This window comes from Podarcis bocagei, assembly GCF_964188305.1.
Source record: "Podarcis bocagei genome assembly, chromosome: 4".
In the NCBI taxonomy this organism is placed as follows: domain Eukaryota; kingdom Metazoa; phylum Chordata; class Lepidosauria; order Squamata; family Lacertidae; genus Podarcis; species Podarcis bocagei.
The window spans coordinates 5,443,671-5,455,932 of NC_138128.1; the positions used below are offsets into that span (position 1 = coordinate 5,443,671).

Genomic DNA, 12,262 nt, shown 5'->3' on the forward strand with positions numbered 1-12,262 from the left:
GGGGGCTTAGATGGCTGTGTGGAGGTGGGGGCTGGTATTCATGGATTAAGACCACCAGGAACGAGGTGCTCTGCTCATTAGGCCTGACACTCAACCAAGTCTGTGGAGCTCGTGTTTTTGTAAGAGAGATTTACTTCCAACGATTACTGACCAGCACACTCCTGTGACAACTGCCCTAAGCTCCTTGCCATCAACAACCCAAACGCCACCACAGCAGCCTGCTCAGATCCTTCAGGACCATCTTTATTTTTGCTCCTGTTTCTACACGTATCAAAAGGCACCGGGGCTGCTGCAGAGTTTTTCCAAGGCCACTTGGCAAAGTGCTAGCTTGGTACTGCTCTGGTCTCGCTCGGGTCCCCCTCTGCGTGAGCTCACAGAGCCTTCCAAAGGACCAGCGTTGACGGGACGTCCCTGCAGGACGTAACAGTCTCCTCTTGGCCCGGACGGCTTTGCTGGGCCCCAGAAGCGGGTCTCGTGGTTCCCGCGCCCATGAGTCCTCCAAGTGGGCCCAGTCTTTGGTGAAAGAGGAACCCGAGGCTGCCCCGCGGCCAGTCCGGCAGGGCCCAGAGATCAGCCCCAGCATAACCTTCTGTCCGCCCTCACTTCTTGACACACCACACCGCTCTGGTGCCCTGCCACTCCCCAACCCTTGACCGTCACGGGGCATCAGCAAGCCAGCCAGCCACGGCTCAGGCTGACCTCGCGCAGCACCCAACCTAGAGCTCAGTGCTGGTGACAGCGCTGACCCCGTGCACCAGCAGCGTGGGGCCCAGCCCTTGAGTGAGCACCTCCAGCTGCTCCAAGTACCTGCCGTACAGGCTGGTGTCTGCTGGGGGGCGGGGCAAGTAGAGGAAGCGGACTGTGGGGGCGGAGCTCTGCTGGAGGATGAGCTGGTTGACGGCGCTCAGGTACTCGTCCGTCACTTGTGCCACGTTTCCGGGGAAGCTGAAGGCGTCGGTGTCGCTGGCCACCTCCTGCTGGCGGTGCCAGTGGAGGGCCACTGCGCTGTCCCACAGCACCGTGTGAATGTCTGCCTGGATGCGCAGGTCCTTCAGGAGCTGGCGCAGCTTGTCCTCCTGGCCCCGGGGGCGGGCGCCGCTCTCCATGCAGAGGAAGAGGCGCAGGCGGGCGCGGCGCCAAGCACGGGCCATGGCCAGGACGCAGGCCATCTGCAGCAGGAAGAGGCTGCAGGTGTTCACGTAGTGGGCACTGTCAGGCCGCAGCAGGTTGATGGGCCAGACGTCGATGAGGGGCTGGGCTCGCCACCCCAGCTCCTGCGGCGGCTTTAGCTCCTCGAAGGAGCGCGCCAGCAGCACGTTGCGCTGCATCTTCAGGGCGTCCGCGATGATGGCCACGTACTCCCGGGGAGAGAGGCACTTCTGCGTCCCCGACGTCCACGGCGGAGGGAAGTTCTGCCAGGCCACCTCCTCCCCGCTGCTGAAGGCCGGGTGCTGGGAGAGGCGGTCCTCCGAGGCCGTGTCGTCATAGAAACCCAGAGCGATGGTATTGGGCCTCATGCCTCCTGGGAGAGGGGGAGAGAGGCAAGGGAGTATTAGTTGGGTTTCCCAAACTCGGGTCGCCAGCTCTTCTTGGACTACAACTCCCATGGTCCCTAGCTAGCAGGACCAGTGGTCAGGGATGATGGGAACTGTAGTCCAAAACCAGCCAGAGACCCAAGTTTGGGAATCTCTGCTTTGCAGCATCTACATTGTTCTGCTTTCTTTCTTAATGCTATTGTGACTATCATGAGCTGCTTTGAACGAAACTTCTGTTGCTGGAAAGCGGAATGAAAGTAGAACCACAGAGTCTTAGAATTGTAGAGTTGGAAGGGACCCTGAGGGTCATCTAGTCCAACCCCCTGCTGCAGTGGAGGAATATTTCACCCAAGCTGGGACTCAAAATCCACAGTCAACAGTCCCATGCTCTACCGACTGAGCCCAATCAAATCAAGGAGGAGGGGCTGGGCTACAGCAACAAACAAGGTCAAGATTGGGGGTAGGTGGTTGATGGTAAAAGTTGCCCCCACGACCCCTACCTCCCCAAAACAAAGGAATGAAAATGGATTGGTGGCCAGTTCCGTCCTACAATTATATTTGACGCAGCCACAAAAATAAAGAAATATTGCTGTATTTCATTGGTCAGCCTTGTGGGGTTTAGGAACAGAGGCAGCTTAGGTGTTTGGTTCAACTAAATCCATATTGCGGGGCAGGGAACCTTTTGAACCCTGTGGGCCAGATCTGGATTGGTTTCGTGGACCAAATTTGCAAGAGGGGTGGCTCGCCTGTCCATCAGCTGAGGTCACCAAGGCAGCCAAGTGATTTCTCCAGGCGCTTTGAAGTCCTGAAGTTGGGACGTCAAAGCACCTTGCAGGCAGCAAAGTACGCCCTCCGCACCACTAGAAAGCATGCCTGAATCTCATGTGTACTATTTATTAAATTTGTATACCGCCCTTCATCCTTAGATCTTACGGCGGTTTGTAGCATAAAAATACAAGATAAAAACACAAAATTCGTAACAAAAAACAAAACTGTAACCCCCTCCCCAAAATGTATTCATTTGCAGTATTTATTCACACACAGCCTGCCACTGCAGCTCACAAAAATCAGTTCCGAGACATCCTGCACCTAATTCCTCCTTAGCTGCCCAGTTCTCTGGCCCAAACAGAAAGGGATACTCACCCAAGCCAGAGATGAAGAGCAGCTGCTGGGTGCCATGTCTGATGGAGTCCGAAAGGGTCAGGTTGACGAAGGCCTTGATGTTCAGCCTGTCCACAAGCTGCAGCCACGAGTCAGACTGGTGCGGCAAGGGGTCAGAAGGCAGGGAGTCTAAGAGAGAAAGGAGAGGGTCAGTTGGCCGGAGTTGCGTTGGAGCTCCAGAGCAAAGCCCACAGTGGGAGGTGACCTAGGCTAGCCCTTGGATAAGCAGGGACACATTCACACATAAGGAGGGGACCTGCGTGTGGAGGGACCTCCTTACAAGTCTATCAACAGGGGCAAACAACTTTAAGAGACAGCTGCAGAAGGCATTAGAATTCAATCTGTTGTTGGACTCTCTCAACCAAATCAGCCCCAGCCAGAATGGCAGTGGTCAGGGATAATGACACTGGAGAGTCCAGCATCTTCTGGGTAGCCAGTTACCCTAGCCAGTTACACACACACACACACACACACACACACACACACACACACACATCCATGGCTATAGTTTCTCCAACACCTTACTGGTACCCATTCCCCATCAATAATAATAATAATAATAATAATAATAATAATAATAATAATAATAATAATAATTATCTCAACAAGGGCCAGGGCCTTTTCAGTACTGGCCCCGACTTGGTGGAACGCTCTGTCACAAGAGACTAGGGCCCTGTGGGACTTGACATCTTTCCGCAGGGCCTGCAAGACAGAGCTGTTCCTCCTGGCCTTTGGTTTGGACTCAGTCTGACCCTTACGTTTCCCTCCCCTTATGGTCTTGATTTATCGGCTACTTTTAAAATGAGGCTGCATTTTAACTTGTATTTTAAATTGGTTTTTTCCCCTATTACGTTTTTACTGTAATTTTACTGGTGTTAGCTGCCCTGAGCCTGGCTCTGGCCGGGGAGGGCGGGGCATTAATAATAATAATAATAATAATAATAATAATAATAATAATAATAATAATTGCAAAAGACCACAAGGATCATATAGTCCAACCCCCTGCAATGCGAGAATCATTCGCCCTACATTGGGGCTTGAACCCAGAACCCTGAGATGAAGAGTCTCAAGCTCTACAGACTGAGCCATCCTAGGAACACCAGGGGTGCCAACTTGAATAAAATATTGCGGGGGACCCAGGTAAGCCCGGCCCCGCATAATCAATCACATGATGCAATGCATACACACCATTTGAATGGGAATGCCCATCAACTTTGTGGGGGCCTGGCCCCCTCAAATATTTTATTGTGGGGGTTGAAGCCCCCGTGGCCCCTAGAAGTTGGCTCCTATGATTCATGTGCAGTACTGTTGCGGACACACACTACCACTCATGTTTGCCAGACACACCTCACTTCTCTCCAGCAACAACCTGACTGCTGACCGATAACACGTTGATATTGTGCTGCCTTCTCCCTTCCCTGCTATGCCCCTTCTCACCAACAAAGCACAGCCCTATCTGTCCCTAGGCCTCATGTGCTGACGATTCCCAAAGCGCATGAGCAGTTGGGAAGTGCAGGAACGCTCCGTAACACCTCAGTCGAGAGCTGCAAAGATCCCAAAAGCTGCAGTTCGCATTCTTGGCTTCTTTTACTGCATGCCTCTGATTTGGGCGAATGAAGTGACAATGCCACTGTACTTTAAGTGTAAACCTACATACAGTGGTGCCCCGCAAGACGAATGCCTCGCAAGACGGAAAACTCGCTAGACGAAAAGAGTTTTCCGTTTTGGAGGTGCTTCGCAAAACGAATTTCCTATGGGCTTCCTTCGCAAGACGACAATGTCTTGCGAGTTCCTGCTGGTTTTTTCCCCTCCCCCCTTTTTCTAAGCCGCTAAGCCGCTTATCAGCTGATCCGGTCAGCAGATAAGCCACTAAAAGCAGCTAATAGCGCTAATAGCGCTAATCCGCTAATCTGTCAATGGGCTTGCTTCACAAGACGAAAAAACCACTAGACGAAGAGAATCACAGAACGGATTCTTTTCGTCTTGCGAGGCACCACTGTATTCCACACTTTTAAGATGAGATATCGTTTGCAACTTTGCAATCCACCATTTATATGCCCTAAAAGATAATGGAAAGCTCTCCCCGCACGGCTCTCTTTAAAATTCACTGTTTCAGAGAATTCTGTGTCACGTGTGTGTTGTGACAATGGACTTGCGTCTCACCAAACCCAAGAACGGTTCGTTTCTCCCTCTGCCACAAAGTTCCCCAATGTGGGTGGAAGCAGCAGCTTCTGACAGTGCTTGGAGCTCACAAGCGCATTCGCAGAGTGTCTTCGCACCTGGCACCAAGTTCTTTTACTATCCATCCAAAGACCCAGGAATCCTTTCTCATTGATCCACCACAACTAAGCTGCCGTACTTTATCTTTCATATTTGCCCTATAATTCTGGTCTGATCGCGCACTCTCTCTCTCTCTCTCTCTCTCTCTCTCTCTCTAAGTGTGGTTGAAAAATGAAATTAACCATCTTCCTCTTTCTACTTTCCCCTCTTTTCAGCGGGAGGGGGAAAAAAATCCATTAGTCACCATGGAAACCAGAACAGCTCTGGGAGGGGCCCCCCATTTGCGGCCTTCACAAAAGCAGCTGAGAAATCAATTTGCAGTACAAAGGACAGCAGGCAGGTAGAAGTGGGAGCCTGGGCAGTCGGCACACAGACCCAGGTGGGCTTGCGAATGCTTTTGGCTGGAGCATCCGTACAGCGTGAGAAGCGCCGTGCTGGTGAACACGTGTTCACCGGAAGGGGCACGTGCTCACAACTGAGAGTAAACAAAAAGGCTGAGCTGAGACATCAACTCTTGCAGCAAACTTGCACTCTGGGACACTCAAACTTCTCAACCAGAGGCTGCTCACCTGGTGGGGCAGAGTTTCTGCTCCAGCCTCCTGCCAGGTGAGTTACTATAGTTTAACTGGAAAGGGACAGGTGAGCTGGCAAGAAGAAGAAGAAGAAGAAGAAGAGGGGTTTGGATTTGATATCCCGCCTTTCACTCCCTTTAAGGAGTCTCAAAGCGGCTAACATTCTCCTTTCCCTTCCTCCCCCACAACAAACACTCTGTGAGGTGAGTGGGGCTGAGAGACTTCACAGAAGTGTGACTGGCCCAAGGTCACCCAGCAGCTGCATGTGGAGGAGCGGAGACGCGAACCCGGTTCACCAGATTACGAGACTACCGCTCTTAACCACTACACCACACTGGCTCTCAGTGGAGCAAGAACGTCGGAGCAGTGCAAATTGGTGCAAACCGATGAAGCCAAAACCGGCACTCCTGCTTATGTTTTTGTAGGGCACTGGCCTCCCTGCCGCCTCACCCCACCCAGGAAATGACAGCCATGCACTTGGCAGGAAAATCTGCTGAGCCATCCATTGAACGGCCTCAGTCCAGTATACCTGAAGGAGCATCTCCACCCCCATCATTCTGCCCCGACACTGAGGTCCAGCGCTGAGGGCCTTCTGGCAGTTCCCTCGCTGCAAGAAGCCAAGTTACAGGGAACCAGGCAGAGGGCCTTCTCGGTGGTGGCACCCGCCCTGTGGAACACCCTCCCACCAGATGTCAAAGAGATCAACAACTACCAGACTTTTAGAAGACATCTGAAGGCAGCCCTGTTTAGGGAAGCTTTTAATGTTTAATAGACTATTGTATTTTAATATTCTGTTGAAAGCCGCCCAGAGTGGCTGGGGAAACCCAGCCTGATGGGCGGGATATAAATAAATTATTGTTATTATTGTTATTATTGGAGGCTTAAGAACATAGGAAGAGCTGGCTGGATCAGGCCAATGGCCCTTCTAGTCCAGCATCCTATTCTGACAGTGGCCAACCTGAAGCCCCAATAGGAAATCTGCAAGCAGGATCCGAACACAAGACCCCTCTCTTCTCCTGCGGTATTCAGATGCATTGGCACCTCTGACCGTGGAGGCAAAGCATGGTCATTCTGGATAGGAGCCATCCATGGCCCTCTCCTCCTCCCTGAATTTGACCAATCCTCTTTCAAAGCCATCTAGGCGAGGGCCCATCAGTGCTGCCTGCGAGAATGACTTCCATAGTTCAGCTATGTGCAGCGTGAATAAATATTTCCTCTGCCCTGATTCTTCCAACGTTCAGCTTCAATGGACGTCCGCAAGTTTTATCCATCCACTTTCTCCAGGCCACACATGATTTCACAAACCTCTACCCTGTTGATTCTCCCTCGCCTTTTTCTCTAAACTGAAAAGTCCCAAATGCTTCAACCTTTCTTCATGAGAGTTGCTCCACCCCCTCAATCCTTTTTGTTGCCCTTTTCCGAACTTTTTCCAACTCTACAATATTGTTTTTTGAGGCCAGGCAACCGGGCACATTTGTTTAGTCTGTGATACAGTTTTTGATGAAGTCATCTATCTGATTAAGCTACGGAATATTGCGGCCCTAATATGAAACCTACAAAAACCTCCAGCCCGGTTCCAGTTTATCAGAAAAACTATTTTCTCTATTTTCTTTAACAAACAGAGAATAGCTCTGGGCCATGGGTAGGCAAACTAAGGCCCGGGGGCTGGATCCAGCCCAATCGCCTTCTCAATCTGGCCTGGAAATTGGTCTGGAAATTGGCGTGTTTTTACATGAGTAGAATGTGTCCTTTTATTTAAAATGCATATCTGGGTTATTTGTGGGGCCTGCTTGGTGTTTTTACAGAAGTAAAATGTGTGCTTTTATTTAAAGGGCATTTCTGGGTTATTTGTGGGGCATAGGAATTCGTTCATTCCCCCCCCCCCAAAAAAAATATAGTCCGGCCCACCACATGGTCTGAGGGACAGTGAATCGGCCCTCAGCAAGACTGCATCTTTCAGTGTGCTGGCTGGCTGGGGCTGCTGGGAGTCAGAGCCCGGCAACATATAGAGGTCCATGGTTTCCTCCTCCCTCCCATCGCACAATACAAGGAGAAGACTCGTAGCTTAGAGCATCTGCTTTCTATGCACAAGGCCCCAGGGCCAGTCCCTGGCCTATCAAACCCTGAGCAGAAGCGCATTTGGGGCAGCGTCACTGCTCCCCCCCCCACAAGTGTAGGGACTCCTTCCCAGAGGCTAGCAAGCTTTGGGCTTTGGGCAGGAGGCATGAGGGCCCTGGCAGGGTCCCAAAGACCTCCTTCCTCCTTCCCAGAGCCCAGTTAGCGCTTGCCCAGCTTTGGGAAGGAGGAAGGGCTCTGGGACCCAGCCAGAGCCTCACACCTCCTTCCCCAGGCCATAGCTGTCAACTTACAGATTTGAAAATAAGGGACCAGCAGCCTCGAAAAGAAGGGATCAGCAGCCAAAATAAGGGATTTTCGCTTAGCTTATACATAAACCCGCCACTGATGGAGCTATGCTGCTTTGGCTGCGACTGACTGTGTTTTGCAGGGGGTTGGACTAGATGATCCTAAGGGTCTACAACTCCCACCAAAGAAGAGAGGCAGACAAAACTGATGAACGACGTTGAGATGGCAAAGCTTACAGGCAGAATTAGAAACCAGGAAGAGGACCTCTTTCACAAAGAATGGGGAAAGTTTATAATTTAGTTGAAAAGCTATTGGAAAGAGTTACATACATTGGCAGGATTGACAGAAAACTTGTAGTAAAAATTTGAACTATGGATGGACAAATGATTTATAAAAATAGAGTTAGGAAAGGGATGCAGAGGGGGAAATCACTACATTAAGATGCTGCACTGGTTGGAGGGGATGCTAAGCAGCACGTCGGGGCTGCCATCGTCCTGGGGCGAGGAGTTCCATCGGCCCTTCCCCGCCTGAGAGAGAGGGAGGGAGAGAGAGAGACTCTCGCCCACACCACCCGCGAGCCCGGCATGAGGCAGTTGTGGTGCCACGGCGGCCACTGAAGCACCGCCCTTCTGCATCCCTCCCCATCCCGTCCTCTTCCTCCTCCCTCAGGCCGCCTCCTCAGCCACCGCTGCCTCCGGCTTCCGCTGGCAGCGCGGCAGAAGTCTCGCAAGAGAGGGGCTGCCTGCCCGCCTGCCACCACCCGGCTCCTCACAATGCGCCCCTGAGGGGGAAAAGGGAGAGACAGAGACGCGGCAGCCCATGCGCGTGCACTCTCTCACGGCGGAGGACCCCGAGCCGCTGCTTCCCTCCTGAGCCGGGCGAGCATGAAACCCAGGAAATTTAAGGGACATCATCAATAAGGGACAGCAGCGGGACACAGCACTGGGATAAGGGAGTTTCCCGCCAAATAAGGGACGGTTGACAGCTATGCCCCAGGCCTGGCGCCTTGCTTGGCTGGAGCGAGGGCTGGGGAAGGGGGTGTCAAATCTTGGCCACACACAGGGTGCCATATTACCGAGGTCCCCCCTGCCCAGGAGAGCCGCTGAAGGTCTCCAAGCTAGGTGGGTGGGTGGTACAACTCAGTCCAAGGCAGCTTCCTATGAGCCTTCTCCCTAGGGCACATGGTTGCATCTCTCCAGAGGACTTGGGGGGGTCACCCGGCTGGCCTCCCGCTGCCCCCTTACCCAAGTCATCCAGCTCCACGTGGCCAAGCACATACAATCCGCTCTTTTTGAGGTCGTTGATGAAGCTGATGAGCTGCAGGGACGTCCGCGGGTTCCGGACCATCAACAGTACCTGCGGCCGCCAGAACTTGACGTGCTCCTTGCGGATGTCCAACATCAGCAGATACTTGCGGACCTGGGGGTGGGGGGGGGGTGGGGGGGGAAGATAATTTAACATTTGTAAAAAAAGCCCGAAGTACTTTTGTTAGGGATTCTAGGAAAAGACCTGCCAAGGAAATTGAAAAACATCTTCATGTACGCAACAACGGCGGCAAGAGTCTTAACAGCACAAGGATGGAAGAACGAGGAAACCCCGACTAAAGAACTGTGGCAAGAGAAACTGGTGGACTATGCAGAATTGGCAAAATTGACGCACACACTATGTGATAAGGACAACTGTGACTTTAAAGAAGAATGGGAACCTTTTACAAAGTACTTAAAGAAACAACAAAATGAACTTGGCAGGTTTTGAATAAACATTCACTAACCTTTTATTAGTAATATATAGATAGATAAGTTAAGGATCTTTACAATTTTATAATATGCAGAGAATAACATGTGCTGAAAAACCAGAGAGAGGAGCTGAGGGAAGTCTGGGGTGGGGGTGGGGGGTTCTTCTTTTGGGGGGAAAGGAGGAGGGAAAAAATGGGGGAAAATGAGGATGATGTATTTGTGATAAATTGTTATGTTGAAATTCCTAATAAAAATACCCCCCCCAAAAAAGAGTCAGGCTGGAGGGGTCAATGGGGTGTTAGGGGATGGGAGTACCTCTGGTGGGGGACACATTCTGCTCCTTCTGGGGTGGTTTGCTCTCCTTTGCTCCCACCCCAGCACTCAGCTCTCACCTGTGGCTCCGAGATGCTGTCAGCACGCGACAGCAGCCACAACCTAGGAAATGGCTTCCGCTGGCCGGCTAAACCAGGGGAGGGCAACCAATGGGTCTCAAATTCTTCGGGAGTTAGGGGCTTCTTTTGCATGCAAAGACAGGATCTGGCAGATTGAACCAACGAGACCAAGAGAGGGTCCAATGGTCAGGAAGGCAGTTTCTGCACATGCTGTAGAGCAGGCTTCCTCAACCCCAGCCCTCCAGATGTTTTTGGCCTACAACTCCCATGATCCCTAGCTAGCAGGACCAGTGGTCAGGGATGATGGGAGTTGTAGTCTCAAAACATCTGGAGGGCCGAGGTTGAGGAAGCCTGCTGTAGAGGGAGGTGAGGAGCAGATGGGGCTCATAGCCCATCTAGGACATAGGACAGACGTAGGCAAACTCGGCCATCCAGATGTTTTGGGACTACAACTCCCATCATCCCTAGTTAACAGAACCAGTGGTCAGGGGTGATGGGAGTTGTAGTCCCAAAACACCTGGAGGACCGAGTTTGCCTATGCCTGATCTAGGAGAAGGAAAACTTTGATCCTGAACCTCAGCTGCCTTGCGGGACATCTTCAGGAGAAGAAAATGCTAAGGTGTAAAGCCTACACAAATCTGGAGTGGAGTCCCCAAGACAGTTGGATGGTGCCTTGTACGCCTCCTTCTGGCAACTCCTGCAGCCAAGATGGTGCCCAATGTCTTACTCTGCTTTTCTTTGAAGCCCCATCACTCTTGTCCCCTGGGCAGCCCAGGACCTCCAGACACACTGCCCAGGCTAGCGCCCTGTGGAAGTCACGTTGGTGCTGCTAATGCAGCAGTTTGACTTCGTCCCAAGAGGCTATATCAGGGGTCTGCAACCCGCGGCTCCGGAGCCGCATGCGGCTCTTTTACACCTTTGCCGCGGCTCCGGGGCGGATACTAGCGAGGGGAGGAGGCGCATTGTGCACCCCGACACTCCCCACTGTGGCGGGCGCTGTACTGGCTGTGATGTTGCATGGGGGCGGTGCGTGTGTTAGTCACGCACTGTCCCAACCTCACCTTCCCGCCCGCTGTCAGATTGGAGCGCATGCTTTAAATGTCGCAATGGTTTTGCGGCTCCCAGTTGTTGTTTTTCTTCGGAAACGAGTCCAAGTGGCTCTTTTTGTCTTAAAGGTTGCAGACCCCTGGGCTATATCTTTGGACATAGGCTCTACCTACAGTGAACTACAGTGGTACCTCGGGTTACATACGCTTCAGGTTACAGACACTTCAAGTTACAGACTCCGCTAACCCAGAAATAGTACCTCAGGTTAAGAACTTTGCTTCAGGATGAGAACAGAAATCGTGCAGCAGCAGGAGGCCCCATTAGCTAAAGTGGTACCTCAGGTTAAGAACAGTTTCAGGTTAAGAACAGACCTGCAGAACGAATTAGGTACCAGAGTAGTAGGTCTCTCACTGACCACAGCATGATGATGATGATGATGATGATAATAATCATCATCATCATCATCATCATCATAATTTATTATTTGTACCCCGCCATCTGGCTGGGTTTCCCCAGCCACTCTGGGCGGCTTCCACAGAGACCAAAAATACACTAAAATGTCACACATTAAAAACTTCCCTGAACAGGGCTGCCTTAAGATGTCTTCTAAATGTCTGGTAGTTGTTTTTCTCTTTGACATCTAGTGGGAGGGTGTTCCACAGGGCGGGTGCCACTACTGAGAAGGCCCTTTGCCTGGTTCCCTGTAGTTTTGCTTCTCGCAATGAGGGAACCGCCAGAAGGCCCTCGGCGCTGGACCTCAGAGTCCGGGCAGAACGATGGGGGTGGAGACGCTCCTTCAGGTATATTGGGCCAAGGCCGTTTAGGGCTTTGAAGGTCAACACCAGCACTTTGAATTGTGCTCGGAAACATACAGGTTAGCTCAGCAATGGAAGAACCAGACTGATATACCCCTGAACGTATGGGAAAATAATATCTGGGATACAGCAATTTCTCACCAGGCACAGGAGGGCAATTAAAGGCATAACGAATAGAAACACAGACCCCCTTTTTAAAATATGTTAATGACCAATATCAAGATCTTATACAAAATGCTCGATATTCTCAGTGGAGAGGTTATGTTAAGCAATGTGTTTGAATGTTGAATGTGTAAGTGTATGTCTAGAGACAAAGGATGAAACAAACATCATTAGCTGTACCTCTGAGTAAGTTTTTAA

The 12,262-nt window shown here is 51.5% G+C and overlaps 1 protein-coding gene across 2 annotated transcripts in view; it reads right to left on the reverse strand.

Moving 5' to 3' along the window:
- Positions 1-217: 217 nt before the first annotated feature.
- Positions 218-12,262, reverse strand: part of LOC308584873 (solute carrier family 12 member 9-like) — a 102,234-nt gene continuing 90,189 nt past the window's right edge. For both annotated transcript variants that reach the window (XM_081190123.1, XM_081190122.1), the window contains exons 11-13: positions 9,157-9,331; positions 2,679-2,825; positions 218-1,522 (exon numbers count right to left, since the gene is read on the reverse strand). In XM_081190123.1, the coding sequence (XP_081046249.1) occupies positions 717-1,522; positions 2,679-2,825; positions 9,157-9,331 (1,128 nt within the window). In that variant the 3' untranslated portion in view covers positions 218-716. The remainder of the gene's footprint in view (positions 1,523-2,678; positions 2,826-9,156; positions 9,332-12,262) is intronic.